The sequence below is a fragment of the Colletotrichum scovillei genome, assembly GCF_011075155.1.
Source record: "Colletotrichum scovillei strain TJNH1 chromosome Unknown Contig00004, whole genome shotgun sequence".
NCBI lineage: Eukaryota > Fungi > Ascomycota > Sordariomycetes > Glomerellales > Glomerellaceae > Colletotrichum > Colletotrichum scovillei.
Window position 1 is genome coordinate 1,656,139 of NW_023336262.1, and position 16,336 is coordinate 1,672,474.

Sequence of the window (16,336 nt, forward strand, 5' to 3'; positions counted from 1 at the left end):
CCCGTCAAAACTCCATCTCGCTGCCGTCACTTTCGGCGTAGCTGACATGCTTCGTCCTGCGGTACTTTTGCGCGTTAATCTCCCTCTGCCGCGCCGTAGCAGCGCTGTAACTATTTCCACCGCCGCCACCGCTTCCTCCTCCTCCGTTCTGCTGGGGCGGCACGTACGGGTGCTCCCGGTGATACGCGCTCATGGTCTCGACGTACTCTTTATCCCACCGCGCCGACGTCTCCTCGTACTGCTTTACGGCCTCGGCGTACGCCGTCTTCTGCGCGGCGGCCTCGTCCTCGAACGGCTTCTTCTCTTCTACCGAGGCGGCCCGCCACATCTTGGACGTCATGACGCGCACCTCGTTCGGCGCCGTCTTCTTCTTGTTGCCGTTGCCGCTGCTGGCCGCCGCCGCGCGCTCCTCCTCGCACCGCGTGCGCGCGACCTCGAAGAAGGCCCGGCTGTAGAGGAGGTAGGCGTTGGCGGCTACCTTGGCCGGGCGTGCGGGCCGTTCGCCGATTTTGGCTTTGGTGTGTTCCCAGGCGGAGAGCTCGTAGGCTTCCAGGCGGACTTGTTCCGGGTCCTTTGGTCCCTCCATTTCTTTACGCTTGTTGGACACGTTGTTTCCCTTCTTTCGGACGAGGGGTGTCGGGACCTCTATCGGGCCGAGCATCGACTCGAGAACCTCTGACGCGGCGCGGAGTCCCGAGAGGTAGGCTCCGTGGACAGTGGCCGGGTGGGTGCCGATTGTGTGTTCTCCAGCGAAGAAGAGGTTGCCGATGGGGCGCGACATGGCGTCGTAGTCGTCCGGGTGCATCTCCGGTCCGGCCGAGGAGTAGCTCCCTCTGGCGAACCTATCCGAGGCCCAGCGGGTGACCACCGACTCGGCGGGGTAGGGCACGCCGGGGCCGAAGACGCTGCGTAGGACCTCTGTCGCCTCGGCGATGAGGTCCTCGTTACTGCTGTGCTCCGTATCGAACCCGGCATCACCGGCCATCAGAGCCACGAGGCACGGTATGCCGGTGGTCTGCGTGACGTTGAACCACTGGAACAAGCGGCCTCGTGAAGAGCCGTAGTCGCTTTGGTTTAGGCTGTGGCGGTTCGGAGCATCTCGAAGAACGCCAAAGATGTGCCTTTGCGTATCCCAGAATGGTTGATCATAAACGAGTACAAGCTTGTTGAGCACTCCGTACCCTATACGAGTGACTGCTTCCGTCTTCCACTCGGGCAATGGCGGGTCGAACGCTACGTTGCCGTGTTTCAAGACTCCTAGAGGTATCGTTGAGACGACGTAGTCTGCGTCGATGGACGTCCCGTCCTCACACTGAATCGAGGCACGCCCGTTATTGTGTGGCTGGTACGTGATCTTCTTGACCGCGGATTTCGGGCGTACGTCGAGAGGAGTGGGACAGTGCATGAGGCCTCTGGGAACGCTTTGGTAGCCACCGACGATCATGGTGTGCTTGCCTTCCCACTCATTACCAGCGTCAATATCCCAGCCACCTAGACTGAGATTATGAAGATTTGTAGCGTTGCTGTATTCTAGATTCGCAACGTGCCAGTTGATGAGACGGTGATCTTGGGCAGTCAGGTCAACAATGTTGCGGTATTGGAGGACGGCTTCGTCCATGACCGAACCGAGCGTGGCCGCTGGCAGAGCAACAGCCTCGTTCAGATCGATATTGGCGTCGTTTGCCAAGCCGGTCTTCAACGTCCACCCCATTGCCTGGGCTTTCTCGGTTGCCCTGAGTACACCTGGTGTGCCAGGCTGAGTGTGGACGCGGCCAGTGAGCTTATCTGACGAGACCGGCACCAGGTTTACTCGTTCGGGGACATTTTGTTGCGAAACGGGCGGTGCATGTGGGAGAGCCGCCACCGCTTCCTCAGCTTGGTGAATTGTCCTGTGGCCGTCACTCACGGCGTCTCGCGCCTCGTCAATCAAGTCTCGATTGCCCTCGATAAGCTTGGCGGGCTGTGACTTGAACTTGTATTCGCTGACGCGATCTAAGCAGTCATTGTAGAGCCTCTCTACGAGCTGGTCCCTTGCAAAGTCCACCGGCTTGCCATTGGAATCGTAAATCGTCGTTTCCGATCTCAGGGCACGGTATGGGAGGCACAATTGCGCACGCACGAGAACGTTCATCGGGTTGCCGCGTTCGAAGCCAGTGATGATCATGCCGCCCATTTCGGCGGTGAACCGTTCCCCGTCAAAATCGGGCAGTGGTATTGTCGGTTTTGTTTTGAACTCCCTCGAGTAGACCCTTCCACCCACTCGCCCACGTCCTTCCAGTACCACAATTTCAGGCACCGGTTCTCCGAGCGCCCTGAAACGATCCTCATACTGCCGTATTAAGCCGTCCAAATGTCTGGCGCAGCCCAAGCCGGACATACCAGCACCGATGATCACAATCCTTTTCTTGTTAAGCGGGACTTCTGCCTCTACGTCTTCTTCTTCTTGTCGATCGTTCGTCGCTGGAAACTCTACACAGCCAAAGTTGATATACCCGCGTCGTAATAGCCAATCGTAACATATACTTGCGACGTCAACCCATCTGGCACCAGCGCAACCAACCGCTTCGTTCCTTGTCACTGCAACACGTGGGTTATTGTACCAGAGCCGGAGAATGCCGTTTCTGATATTCAGATACGTGGTGACTTGAACATGGCTGATGTGCTGTCGCAGCATCTGATATTCTTCCTGGTGCAGGGCATACGGGTTTAGTCTCGATGACTCGGCTGCTTCTATGCACTGCCTTGCATATTCATAACTTGATAAATTTGAGGGTATGGACGACTTCGGCTTCACGTTGAAGGTCTGTCGCAATGCCTCGCGTACCGGAGGGGTCTCTGCTGATGGTATAGACTCTTCCGTATGCCCGTCCAGTTCAACAGGGGTCGTTGCCTTACTAGACACCGACGGCGGGACCGATGAAAGCTCAGACTGTTCGTGATCAGATAAATTGGTCATCGGCGACTCGAAAGATTCGTGAGGGGTATCGTGTGACTGGATGCGGAGGGTCTCTAACGGAGCAGCCGCGTCCTCGGCTACTGGTGAACTGATCGATGGTCAGCTAAACTCGATCTCGAGTATCCCAGCATTCATCTGAGAAAGCCAGGACATAATGCTGAATAGATGCCGTAGGGTATCACCTACTCAGGTTCCGATAATAGGCCGGAAGGATGTTCCGCTTCATCCAGGCTTGAGTCATCTAGGTCCATGTCCATGTCTTCTGTCCACACGACGATTTCCGGTGCAATTTCTGAAACTGCTTCTGATGAGATTCGACTTGACGGCGTTGGTGTCGTCGATTCTGAAAAGTGTGAAGTCGATATCCGACTCAGCATCGCACTGGCCCTCGGAGGCGTGAAGTCTGATATATGTGAGGCCCGATCTGGAAAATCCATCAATGATCCCTTCCCAAACCCCGGTTCCTGCTTAACCCGAGACCTCGGACTGGATCTCATATTTCAGTCGTCGGCAGGGATTGGACTCGAGGATGAAAGATGGATATATACGTTGGTGCCGGCGGATGGTCGGTGATGATGAAATCTGCTCAGTCTGAGTCCCGACCAGGGTGTTATATGGCGGGTCTAGTCCCAAGTCGATAACATGTTACGATATCTCAGGTGGACCTGGATAGTCTCGCTGTATGAGCCTGGTCAGCTGATTTAAGTTCTCAGGCTCGCAGGACTTGATATAAGACGAAGCAATTGCAATGTACCTACCTTTTGACTGCGGAGACGCCACTTGCCCCGGCTGCAGGGCACTGTCCCGTGTTCGGTGCTTGATTGAGCCGTCCCGATGCAGGTCAAGTCGCGGTATACCGAAAAGGCACCAGGTGAGTCGCAAACAACTCAGTCTATTGTTTGAGACAAGTATGTTGAGAAATCAAAAGTAACCCGGTCATAAAGGGAAGTCGTCAGATACATGACCCGTTGAAATCGCTAGGTTCGGCATTGGACATGAGGAGCTCCAGCGTTCGAGACAAAAAGGCGGGTCACGTGATGGCCTTTGCTCCCGTCAGTCGCAAGCCACCCGACCCGATACAGTGCTATACGGGCTGACTGCAGGCCCGAGCCAAAACCGGCAACACCACTGAAGTTCAGGAAGGCACTGACTCGAGGGGCCAAACTGCCGGCTAGCAACACCCAATATTTACGACGAGCAATGATGGTCGCTTCTAGTTGGAAAACACTTCTCCACGAGAAGCTCATTATCTGTATGTTGGTCGTATCTTCAAATGCCGGATACGGCGTTCCTGTCTCTCAGCTCTACCAGTCTTCCACCATAGACCCCGCGCCCTTTCTCATGCTATTGGGCTCACCGGCTTGACGTTATCTCTTGCAAAAGAATCCTTCTCAATTGCCGCATCCATCATCCGGTCTCCGCTAATGATCGATGTTGTGCAGATGACGATGTTTCTCCGAGCTACGAATGACATTGATTAGTTTGGCAATGCTTCACGAGATGAGTTCAATATGGGCAAATACCTTCTTCCTGCTTTGCAATGAACCGCAAAGCAGCGATTTCGGTGAATGTTATGCCTCCGACGAACACCACAAATACCGTTTGCTTCTCCGTGCCTCCCGAAAGCAACGCTCGAGCCTTGACGGCCTTCTCCTCACCCTTTTGCAGCTCGTAGAATGTCTGCCCACGGACGTGCTTTACGGCCTCGTCGAAGCCGTGCCAGCCCTGTGCCGCGGACGCTCCTGTCGCACCACTTACGCCATTGCCTCTGGTGACCTTGAGCAGATACTGCTTTTGCAGCACACATTGCACAAGACGGATTGACAGTGGCGCATACCCGCTGTACACATAGGCGATATCGTTTGGATCGTCTTCCTGAACTTCATCGACGATGAGACGCAGAAGTTTGCGGAGATACGTATAGTTCGTCTTTGTCCCTGTTGTGTTACCACCAGAGCCAGTCATCGGGATCATTTCTGCCAATGGAGAAGAGCGGGACAAGAACAATTGAAGCTTCTCGAGGTTATTCAGGGTGAGGATGTGCTGATAGCCGTAGCCCTCGAGGATAAGTCGTCGGAACTGGTCGAATTCCTTTGGTTTGATGCCGCCTGATATGCATGAGTAGATGCAAAGCAGCCTCAGCACTTCCGGTAACGGTGTGTCGCGGGCGATTAATTCCTCGATGGCTTCGAATTGGGAGGAAGGGTCCGCGCCAGCAGCTAGGTTCTGCTGAGCTTCCAAGAGACCCTTGAACTGGTCTGTCCGTGTGTACTTCATGACCTCCTCTGCCAGACCCGTATGTATGCGCAGGCTTTGCTGCTCCGCTTGATATCCGGGCAGCTTACTGACAAAGTCCTTGAGCTCAGCGATGGATTTGTGGCTGTTTCGTCCTTCGTAGTCCTTCTGCAAATTCTGAAGTCGGCGAGCGACTTTGTTCAGCAAGCTACCGACAATGGCGAAATTTGTGTCGCGAAGTTGTTCGTATAATTTATCAGAGGAATCCAGCTGGATTTTGCGTTTCCTGGCTTGCGCGCTTGTCGCTGAGGATTGAGAAGGGGCACCGACAACTGTCGTATCAACTTCGGCTTGGTTGTTCTGGATGCCGAATACTTCGTCGATGAGCCCCTCGTAGGTCAGTTGAGTTAACAGAGGAGTGACAAAATCCACTTCGCGGTCGATTATTATGACACTTTCGGTAAGTGTGCTTGGTGTCAAGCCACCTCGATTCGTCTCGTTCGCATCCTCGCCCGCAAGTATCTCTTGTCGCATTCGTGCTAGGAGCTCCGCAACTCGTTTTGCGTTGTCGCCTTTGCCGATGATCCGAGGAAACAAGCCGTGATTCTGTTGGATCTCCATCAATGCCTTGGCGAGCAGGAAGGACGGTGTGACGTCTTTCGAGAGATACAGGTCGCGGAAAGATTGATCCAACTCGAGGGAGAGAAGATCCTTCTCAAGGGGAAAGAAGTATAAAGGCAGTTCAGAGATGTTCACGTCGCCCAAGACGCCGGCCTCCTCGAGCAACTTGTCAGAGACGAGTGTTCGTCGAGGCACCCAGAAGATGTGGAATTCATGGCCTGTTTGGCTCTCTCGCTGTAAGCGACGGATCTGCTCTGAGAGGTTGTTAGCATGAAGTGCGGCTTACACAGTAGCATGGATACCGGCTGTAAGAAGCCGCGCCACTAAGCACTGTCTTTCTCGGCAGACCACGGATGATGATCGCTCGAGTAAGCCTAAGACGCCTCGTAGACATCCGATTGGGAGTGGAGGAGAATGTGAGATCCGGATAGTGAAGGGTGCTGACCTGCTATGGCTGACGCATGGCGAGCGCACTCGCCACGAGCTATGAAGATGACATTCCGCTGGCTGGTGTCGGCGTTCTTGTTCTCGAGGAAGAAGAACTTGTCTACGCCGTATTCCTGGAGAGTAGCGACCTTGACGATGGTACTGATAGGGCCCGCCAAGCTGCGCTCAAGAATGAGGTTCTTCTTCCCGCGGACCTGGAAACGCCGAGGTTAGCTCACGAAGAACAGGCAGCCGGGGCGAAATGCCTTACTTACAGCCTCGAGCAGGTAGAGGAGGTCCTTGCGCGCTTTGTCCTTTATCTGGTCCGTATTGAAGCCAGCTCGAGGAGCCATTTTCAGTTCTCCATACAACTGACACCGAGTGTTGTTTCGTGGAGCGCAGATTGACCGCTGCTGGGCGAGGTGACGTGGTCGGGGTAAGGTCAGGTAGGTAGATGGAACGGTGACGGAGAGCTGTGGTCGCAAAGCACCAGAGGTCTGGAGCTATCGGGTTGAAAGATTAGATTGGCTAGGTAGGTACAGCACGGGACATATTGCACAGAGAGCATTTGCGTCAGCGGGGCCAAGCCACCAGGGTGATCTAGGTAGGTACTACCTCACAGTACAGGTGCTCTCTCGGGGAATTCCATGCCGGATCAGTGGGGGCCAGTCACTGTGCTCGGCCCACTATCCATTCCGTCAGGTCGATGAATGTCTCAACCTGGAAATGTTTCTAGTTGCGAGAAACACTGCTTCGCGATCGCTGGTCGCGACGATTTGTTCTGCAGACTTGCAGCATGAAAGCTCTGGAATATGATCTACTTGCTTACATGATGCGCAGTAGAGGTCACCTAGGATGTATACCTTACTTGGCCAAAAAGTATGGTCCGCGGATCCTACCAAACATCAACATGGGTGTCAATACCGTCCTCTACGGGGATGCGATCCCGCTCGTGACACAATTTTCCTGATCGATCTCTTCGAGATATCGCTCCATGAAAGCTGACGAGGGCCATAACCGCCTTGGTCACCTCATCTTCTCCCCCTAAGCCGAGCATCAACTCCTGAATACTCTGCTTGTCCTGAGGTTTCCCTTCTGTATGCCGAAATCCGATACAACGCCATACCCAACCCTGCCGCGCAAATGTCTTGTGTTATTCAAACGGTGTTATCGTGATAGTAGAAGTCAATATCTCTAGGGCGCAAGCGATTGCTCCGAACGAACTCGTCATCTCCCGCCGGCCGCTCGTTCTTTTCGTTGCCTGTTAGCATGCTCTGTATACTCATGCAGACGCTCTCGACGTTCTGTACGGGACTCCAGCCTTGGCTACCGAGCAAATCGAGACAGATGATGCCATTCGAGTAGATATGAGGGTGCATGGGAATTGGTCGCTCGGTGGTCTTGACGAAGGTGACCTCTGGGGGTTCTGTAGACCAGATCATGTTACTTGGGGAGGTACTGAGGAGCTGGTATGTGCAGAGAGACATACCTATGGGATATTGTTGGGAGAACTTGAATTTTAGCCTGTAAACCTGGTCTTTATACAGCGGGTTGTCGTCCAAGACTTTGATGTCCATGATCCATTCTTCGAAATTGTCGGCCGAAATGAGCTCGATACCCGGGGGCAGGCCAGAGTTGAGCTGTGAGAGTTAGGAAGATTCCTGAGGCGAGCGCGCGCAATGCGACAAGGTGCAAATGGATCGACCGCGGGACAGACAGGTTGAGGTAGCGAGGTGGGCGTGAGGCAACGAACCTTGGACAACTCTTTGGCCAGCCGCTTGGAAGCAAAGCTGGAAGCCATTTTGAAGGGCGATCGAGTGGGCTGGAGGAGGATGAGGCCCAGGCGAAAGTGGCTCGACGAAGGAGAATGGAGAAGTTGAGCGAAGGAGAAGATGTCAGTCGGCGGCTCGAGGGGCAGCCCAGGCAAGGCAGGCGGGTTGCGGCTTGCTGAGGGGCTTGTTGGTCGCTTGGAGGGGCTGCCCAGAGAGGAGGACCCCACGAATTGGTGGTTCCTGCCGAGAACAGCAACCAAAAGTGTCCAGGAATGTGGGAAGCAGCCGATGCGGGAGCCAAATCCCAGGGTCTGAAGCTGGGGGTATAAAAAGAAAGCCGGATGCAAATCAGAAAGAACGGCAAAGCAGATACGCGCCCAACAATGAGAATGAACGAGGCAAGTGTGCAGCAACGTCAGTTGTTTGGTTGGTTTAACAATGTTGAGACACGCGGGCGTGTTGGAGATGGTCCACGAGTTACAGGCGTGGACGGTGGCACTTGGCTCTTTACGTAGCACGTAGTACGTAGCAATGAAGTACCTGTGTACTCCGCAAGGTACTGCGTACGCAGATTAAAGTACTGGAAAGCTGGAACACCTTACCTAAGACTTTCAAGGTCCAAATGACGCCGCGGGGGAGGATTGGCGGCGGCTCAATGCATCTTGGACCGATGCGAATGCGCGTGCTGTAACCCGATGGCCCGGTGGATCCACTTTGCTCGATGCCAGTGACAACCCAAAAAGCATTGCATCTTTGAAGAGCAAAGAGCGGCCAGGGACAGCCTATCTACTGGTACCTTATTTTAGGTACCTTACCTCAGCTACATATTCGTTGTCTACCTTAAGGTAGGTAAGGTAGGTAGTCTTGTTCTCAATAGCCTCTCATAACTGGGTACCTATGCTGAACTCTTTGCCATCAATCTTTTTAGCCCTCAAGAATAAGGTAGGTATATGTATCAACATATAGACAGCAAGGCGCTGCAAAGATAGATGTGCATGTACTTCGGCCTAGACGTAGTCATATATCACGCGCCAATTCTAAGAATATGGCGGCAAAGTCTGCCAAATGTATGTGCTTCTAGAATGCCACAAATTTCTCTACCTTAGCCAGCAAACCTCCTTAATGCCTGAATCATTCCAGTGCTTGATGGCCGTCGTTTAATCACGCCAGAATCAAACACCCAACTTGTCATTGATGACGTCTGCTGGCGAAAACACTTCATGGACCAAGCGAGGAGGATACATGTAGATTATAGATCAGGCTTTGCTGAGCAACACTACAACTTTGATCTATGGATGTCTAGATATTGTCAGGAGGGAGCCATCGACACTGCAGCTGTCGACTAATCGGATACCATGCCCAGCATGCCTTGTCCACTTAAGGTCGAAGATAGGTATGGGATCATCTACCTCTGAAGATGCCGTTGCACGCAGATCGAATCGGAGGTTAAGCCTTACGACCCAGCAAACCCAATGAATTGGAGCCTGGAAGTAAGAGTCAATGCCTGTCACAGGCACACAAGGATGACAGGGCAGCCAGCAGATGGATGCAAGGTGGAAAGAGTGGCCTCCTCAGCCACACTTCGGCGGCTCCCTCATCCTCCGGTGTGTGCCTCCAGTGCCTCCACAGCTCCAGTCGTTTTGATCGTTCAGGATACGGCGGTCCACTTCAAGACGTCCAGGACCCTTGTCGGTCATCGTTAGTGCTCGTGGATGCCGTCGCTCAATCACGGCCATGTCCGTGCTCTCCCTCTTCTTCTGCGGCCTGCCCCTCATTTCTCTGCGGCTGAGCATCCTGTTCAATTCTTACCAGCCCACAAGGCTCACTCCAGCCTGCCATGACCCCTGAATCTTGTTCCCTGTGATGCCACAACCGCCCTTTTCGTTTTTCTGTGCACATGCTGGAGCTCTACAGCCTGAAGGTCAGGTTAGGTTGCCTCCAGGAGGTATGCTGTGTAGTGACTTTACCTTGGTACCTTTACCTGCTCTCTACAGATAGGCTTTACAGATAGACGCAGCACAAGAATATAAGTATTCGAGAGCCATTCACCCCCAGACCTGGGAACAAGAAGTACCTATTCTCATTCTACCAATAGTTACAAGGTGCTTGATCCCAAGAGTACCTCTTGCTTGTGAAGCTCACCTAGAAAAGTACTCTCTTACGCTCTTACTTCCCGCTTTACCCCACCTCCCCCTCAACCCAAGCACCAAGAGCTACCAGCACCCCGACTCGACCCCCCCTCCCGAATCCCGTCCAGTTTACCTGGGAAGTCTCCATCAGCAACCGCTGCTTCTCTGTCCTGTCCAGGGTCGAGCCTTCTTTCTGCTCGATTTTTCTACTCCCGACCTACGCCAGCCTCAAGCTCTCCCTCATAAACGTCGTCTGCACTCTCACCGCTAACGCCCGCCTCCTCTCGATCCCATCATCCCCAAGGCTGTGTCTGTCCGATCATTCCACACCCACGACTCTCGCTGCGACCGAGAACCCCTCCTGAAAAATGAGTTGTAAGTTCTTGGATCATACTGCTCTTCTGGGTTTTTGCCAGGCCGTTGTCCTGCTGTGCCGTGGTTGCGAACATGCTGCCTCGCGCAACACTTCTCCAGTCTTCCTGCTCCCAATCCACAAGCAATGCTGACCGCACGCTCGCCTATAGTCTCCAATATGCTCAGCAGGCTCCAGGGCCAACCCGAGAGCTACGATAAGAAGTACGAATGACTCCAGCCCAATATCTAGATACCATATCCTGACGTCCTCTCTACAGGGCTAAATATCGCTTCGGTCGCACTCTCGGAGCTGGAACTTACGGTATCGTCCGTGAGGCTGACGGTCCTACTGGCAAGTGCGCCGTCAAGATCATTCTCAAGAAGAATGTGAAGGGCAACGAGAGAATGGTCTACGACGAGCTGGACATGCTCCAGCGTCTGAAGCACCCCCACATTGTCAAGTTCGTTGACTGGTTTGAGTCGCGTGTGAGCAACCTTCCGCTACGAAGCCATGCCCGGACTGTCGAGGCTGACAATTATCGTATAGGACAAGTACTACATCGTCACTGAACTAGCTACTGGCGGAGAGCTGTTCGATCGTATTTGCGAGCAGGGCAAGTTCACGGAGAAGGATGCTTCGCAAACTATCAAGCAGGTTCTCGAAGCCGTCAACTACTTGCACCAGAACAACGTCGTACACAGAGGCAAGTTTTGCCATTATAACTTGGGTGCCCAACTCTTTCTAACTAGTAGACCAGACTTGAAGCCCGAGAACCTCCTGTACCTGACCAGAGATATGGAGTCCGATCTCGTCTTGGCCGATTTCGGTATCGCCAAGATGCTCGACCGCAAAGACGAAGTCCTCACAACGATGGCCGGTTCCTTCGGCTACGCAGCCCCTGAGGTCATGTTGAAGAAGGGCCATGGTAAGCCGGTAGATATGTGGTCCATGGGTGTCATCACATACACTCTGCTTTGCGGTTACTCTCCTTTCCGCTCGGAGAACCTCCAGGATCTTATCGATGAGTGCAGTAATGCTCAGGTCGTCTTCCACGAGCGTTACTGGAAGGATGTCAGCGATGATGCAAAGGACTTCATTTTGCATCTTCTGCAACCAGAGCCCGTCAAGCGCTGGTCGAGTGAGGTATGTACCAGACGTGCACCAATGTCGAGAAATAAGCACTGACAATAACAACAGGAAGCTCTCCACCACCCATGGCTCAGCGGAGAGAATGCCACCGACCACAACTTGCTGCCCGAGATCAAGGCTTACATGGCCAAGGCTCGTCTCCGCCGCGGTATCGAGATGGTCAAGCTTGCCAACAGAATCGAGACGCTCAAGGCACAAGAAGAGGACACAGAGGATTCGGACTTCCCAGCCGACGCTATCAGCGCCGCAGACCAGTCCAAGCACGTTGGCGCACACGAGGTTGCCACTGGCGAGAAGCGCAGTCTTTCCAAGACGATCAAGGGCGCCATCTTCCGTGAGGTCGTCCTTGCCAAGGTCCGCGAGATGAAGCAGCAGCAGGACACGCTCAAGGTGAAGGAGGACGCGGAGAAGGAGCACAGAAGACGCAGCTTCCAGGGATGAGAATTGACGCACGTCTCTGTATGGTGACCTGGGCGAGTCAGTTAGGACTCAGGAAGATGATACCACACGGGTTGGATGATACAACGGGCCACTGGTCGCGGCTCAGCAGCGGTTTTGAAGTTTTTTAGTTCTTACTGCTTTTCGTTGAGCACCGATTTCGTTTCAAGCCGAAGATACATGGCTAGATGAGCGCTATATGTTTGTTGCTTTGCCTGAGCAGGCGGGGGGGACAGAAAAGCCGGGGACAGATATGACTTTGAGCAACACCCATCACTTCTTCCAGATTCGAACCTCTTCTTACGCATTAGCACTTGATCTTTGGTGAATCTTGCGTCCACGTCATACAATATCTGAATGCTTTGTGGAATGGTCATTCTTAGTCTTGAGCATGGAAGTCTCGGTTGCCAGCCTCTGGATTTCAGACTGGACTTTGGTCGAAGCAACGTATTCATACTCTACTACTTAGGTACACACAGGAAGTCCGTCTCCTTCAACACCGTTTCTGTCATCAGCACAGCAGGCGTCTTCCTAGGTCGGTTGGTCTGGACAAACTGGGCTGGATGGATGGAAGTGGTTCAAGGTCAACAACAATCAAATCACTGCCCATAACCTAATCGACGATAGACATTCTTTCCGAAATCCCCTGAATTCGATTCCTAGAATGGGCATGGAGAGATGTAGTCCTGCCCAATTGTGAACTCTTTATTGGGGGCAAGCAAGACCCTTTCGATACCAGTAGTCGTCCGAGGTAGCAAGTGTCAGTCAGACATGGCCATCATCAGGCTCGTGTACGTGTATCCTGCCCCTGACTGCATCTACCTTTCCTTAACCTCTCGGTCTTCAGGTTTTGTCTTTCATACGCAACTCTCGGTGGGGATGGCAACCCGGAAACAGGGAAAGATAGAGAGCGTTAGTAATCGGTCACGGCACATGAAAGACTTTGAACGAAGTACTTTGATATATATCAAGATGGAACTTTGCTATTCGGCATTGCTGCTACTTGAAGTCGGGGAGAAGGGGGGTTGAGTCCGTGATAGACTCCCCCGCTGGTCCTTGAACCCATGTGCTCTCTACTAATACTACTACTACTACTAATTGTTTTGTTTTGGGTTCGTAACGAGTCGTTGTTGTGCTTGTACAAGGTATATCGAGAGAGAAATTTGAAAAAACAGAGACCACCAATCAAGTGCGCCGCCCTGCCCTGAGATGCTGCCGAACGGTGGGTGACAAACTCCGCTAGATGCTTTTTATTTCGCCGTGGAATAAATGGACAATATTGCTTCAAATCATGGTACAGTATAAGAAAGAAAGACCGGAGGTCGGTGGTATCATTGTAGACTGGAAACGGGTGGAGAAAAGTGCGAGATACGAGGAAACGAGTGTTCGATCATCTGGAAGTAACGGTTCATTCCAACTCGGCGAGAACGCTCTCGCGAAGCGCCTCGTAACGGCCGATATCGAAGCGACGTCTTTGCCAGTTGTTCTGACGCAGACGCTCAATACGGGCCTTGATGTCAAGATTACGCAACTCATCGCTGAGCTCTGGAGTCGCTGCCCTGGCGGGGAGAGAGTGGCGTCCCGTATCGCTTTGCCGGGGTGCCGCGAGCTGCTCTTCGACGTTGGAAATGTGAACTGCGATCTGCGATCGTAGGCTGGAGAGCAAGCCGCAGTAGCGGTGGATGGAGCGTTCTTGAAGGAAGTCGAAGGCATCGCAGTCCTCGTTCAGGGGCTCGGGCGTTGCTGCCTTCGCAACCTCCTCCGCGGGCTCATCGGCAGGCTCAGGCTCCTCTTGGAGAACTGGGAGGTAGCGCGGGGGTTCGGGCTGTGGTGGGGCACAGAGAAAGTCGTCAAAGCCGAGAGTGGGAGAGTCGGGGCGGATGAACGGCTCTTCAGGAACGTCACAGAAGGTGACGCGCTTCTTTGGTGGGGGTTGGGTCGCGGAGAGCTTGTTCACGGCGTCCTCGACGGAGCACACGGACGGCGTGGGTGACGAGAAAGCGGTTGAGTTGGTCCACGTCCGCGAGGATGAAGTAGAGCTCGAAGGCGAATGCATACTTGAGGTCGCCGCTGAGGATGGGCGTGATGAGCGAGCCATGGTCTCATCCGCCGCCTTGCTCAGTTCCGAGGCTCGAGTGTAATGTTCACGAGCTTGTTGGAGAAGCCGTGTCCGATACGGCGAGGCGCATTGCAAAGGCCGGGAGAGCATGTCAAAAGAGCTGGCAGCGTAGAAGTGAAGATAGATGAGATAAGCCGGCTCAACGTTTGCCTGTTGACTCGGTCAGTACAATCCTAAGCTACTTCAGATGAATGCGACTTACAGATTCCTTAATGTTGTCTAGGATCTCGCAACAACGCAAGGAGCACGGTCGGTACTTGCGGTTAATGTACTGACGCTTGACCTCAGAGACTGCCTTGCTCCATTCAGCAGATGTATAAGGCAGAACGGGGAGCGGTGCCGGCTGCGATGCAGACCGCTTGTGCACTCGAGCCTTAGGAGGTCCGACTGAACTGGTGGCCATGGTTGGTGACGTTGCCGCAGGCTGTGGTGTTGTGATGGGGGCGCTGGGCGACGGTGCTCTGTTGATAGGAAAAATAACGCTGCCACGGGAGCCGGCGGCAGCGGGCTTAAGGAGGAGAGGTATTAAACCGCCCATTGTGATAGATTTAGAGTGCTTGCGCGTGTGAAGAGAGTTCGCGATACTAGGTTGGCTGAGTGATGGACGACGACTAACTCAGCTCGCCACCTTTTCGTCCGATATGAGACCAATGGCTACTCGGGAAGTCGATAGTGCGGGTTGAGGTCCAAGGGCCAATAGCAAGCCGGCGCGTTGTTGAACCAGACGATAGTGTTTGTTGGTGACACTTATGACTTATGCTGAAATCGAAGTATCAAGGCAGATGCAAAGTTGGCTCAGGAAAGACGAGAGCGACAAACGAGGGCTGAAGAAGGCCAGACGTGTTCGATAAAGCACGAGGCAACGATTCGGGTGTAAGTGGGTTACCCCGAAATGCGTAACGGGCGTTGTACCGGGACTCGGGAACAGTCTCAAGTCGTCTGAACTTTCGTGCAGGTCGCGTGCAGGTCGACGGTTGACCTTAGCACCCAGAATGATCTTCGTCCAGGGTTTGTGTCAGAAGCTGCGGCAGGAATGTTGGGCTTTTCAGACGTCTAGATGTTCCCACGGCTAGGTATTTGCTTGCGGGTGAACCTTTGGGTTTGCAAGGTTATTAGGACGAACTGGGAAACAATGACGTGCCCAGGTAACAATCGTCGAGGTGTTGTAGATCAAGGTTGTACTACGGATACGTAGTATAGGAAATGGTTCGATTTTTTCTCTCGTGATCTGTCGAAAACGGGGAAGCAAACTGTCTGAGGCTGGTGTTGAGATGAGCTGAAGGTCGAAGAGACAGGAACAGCGAAGCGCCAATCGAGTTGAAGACCAATAGTAAGGATTTGTATGTGGTGGCCAGGTAGTGAGGGTGGCGGCTGAATAGTCAAGACCGAGACAAGGTACACAAAGTGAGACCAGCGTAGGTATCTGAATTAATGACGAAGTGGCCACTGAAGGAGAGCTGGGAAAGCTCAAGTAGAAAGACGGCTTGAAGAAACTGTCAGTTGAGGCTGATGGTATTGAGTATGGACCAAGGCAGTGAGTGAGTGGGTGGGCAGCCGAGACGATGGGAGAAACACAGGAAGAAACGACGGAAGAGGCTGGGGATCGATCACAGGAAAGATTCTCGAAAACCAAAAACAGAGACCCTTTGGGCCTGGGGGGGATGGGCCGTGTTCAAGTACCTCATGGAGTCATGGATTGCATCCAGGGGAGGTGATTTCGGGACCCCTCAAGCAATCGAATTGGGGATCCGTACGGATACCGTCCACACAGTCTGGCAGAGCAGAGCTCGAGCACTTTTCGAGTTCGGTTTGGGGCCTGGGCAGGGTGTTTGCGCATCGACGTTGGACTAGGGAGAAAGGGGGAACAAGCTTCAGGCGTGAGTGGCCTGCGCAATGAGATTTTCTCGTCTCCTTCGAGGACCTGCATATCGAGCTCCATCTCGCTGTGGTGTGTTCCCCTGGCACCGGCATGGATTTTCCTGTCGACCCTTGCCTCTAACCCTGCTCGTCGTTGGTGCTGCCCATGGTGTTGAACCCACCCCCAATGCAAGTCTCTTGCGTACAAATGTAACTCTGCCCATAGTAGTTTGCGTACCTGGCTACGCGTTGTGCTGCGCAGCCGTGTACCTTGGGGCG

General features: G+C 53.5%; 5 protein-coding genes across 5 annotated transcripts; 1 reads left to right on the plus strand and 4 right to left on the minus strand.

Moving 5' to 3' along the window:
- Positions 1 to 4: 4 nt before the first annotated feature.
- HER10_EVM0003964 (flavin containing amine oxidoreductase) lies at positions 5 to 3,453 on the minus strand (the record flags this gene model as incomplete). The annotated part of the gene is made up of 2 exons (XM_035473624.1): positions 5 to 3,044; positions 3,143 to 3,453. 2 exons carry the CDS (start codon positions 3,451 to 3,453, stop codon positions 5 to 7), a joined length of 3,351 nt encoding a protein of 1,116 aa, XP_035334843.1.
- Positions 3,454 to 4,295: 842 nt separating this feature from the next.
- On the minus strand, positions 4,296 to 6,591 carry HER10_EVM0000579 (flavin containing amine oxidoreductase; the record flags this gene model as incomplete). Its single annotated transcript, XM_035470354.1, has 4 exons — positions 4,296 to 4,417; positions 4,480 to 6,066; positions 6,258 to 6,453; positions 6,514 to 6,591. 4 exons carry the CDS (start codon positions 6,589 to 6,591, stop codon positions 4,296 to 4,298), a joined length of 1,983 nt encoding a protein of 660 aa, XP_035334584.1.
- A 375-nt stretch (positions 6,592 to 6,966) lies between these two features.
- Positions 6,967 to 8,521, minus strand: HER10_EVM0004453 (ubiquitin-conjugating enzyme). Its single transcript, XM_035474097.1, has 3 exons — positions 7,992 to 8,521; positions 7,728 to 7,878; positions 6,967 to 7,664 (listed from the first exon to the last, which is right to left on the minus strand). Exons 1-3 carry the CDS (start codon positions 8,037 to 8,039, stop codon positions 7,396 to 7,398), a joined length of 468 nt encoding a protein of 155 aa, XP_035334872.1. The 5' UTR covers positions 8,040 to 8,521; the 3' UTR covers positions 6,967 to 7,395.
- Positions 8,522 to 9,985: 1,464 nt separating this feature from the next.
- On the plus strand, positions 9,986 to 12,806 carry HER10_EVM0005787 (uncharacterized protein). The gene is made up of 6 exons (XM_035475391.1): positions 9,986 to 10,514; positions 10,664 to 10,715; positions 10,772 to 10,979; positions 11,041 to 11,197; positions 11,252 to 11,637; positions 11,692 to 12,806. Exons 1-6 carry the CDS (start codon positions 10,508 to 10,510, stop codon positions 12,082 to 12,084), a joined length of 1,203 nt encoding a protein of 400 aa, XP_035334968.1. The 5' UTR covers positions 9,986 to 10,507; the 3' UTR covers positions 12,085 to 12,806.
- A 240-nt stretch (positions 12,807 to 13,046) lies between these two features.
- HER10_EVM0006338 (uncharacterized protein) lies at positions 13,047 to 16,112 on the minus strand. The gene is made up of 2 exons (XM_035475926.1): positions 14,403 to 16,112; positions 13,047 to 14,350 (listed from the first exon to the last, which is right to left on the minus strand). The coding sequence occupies exons 1-2, from the start codon at positions 14,736 to 14,738 to the stop codon at positions 13,490 to 13,492; spliced, it is 1,197 nt and encodes a 398-aa protein (XP_035335012.1). The 5' UTR covers positions 14,739 to 16,112; the 3' UTR covers positions 13,047 to 13,489.
- Positions 16,113 to 16,336: the final 224 nt, after the last annotated feature.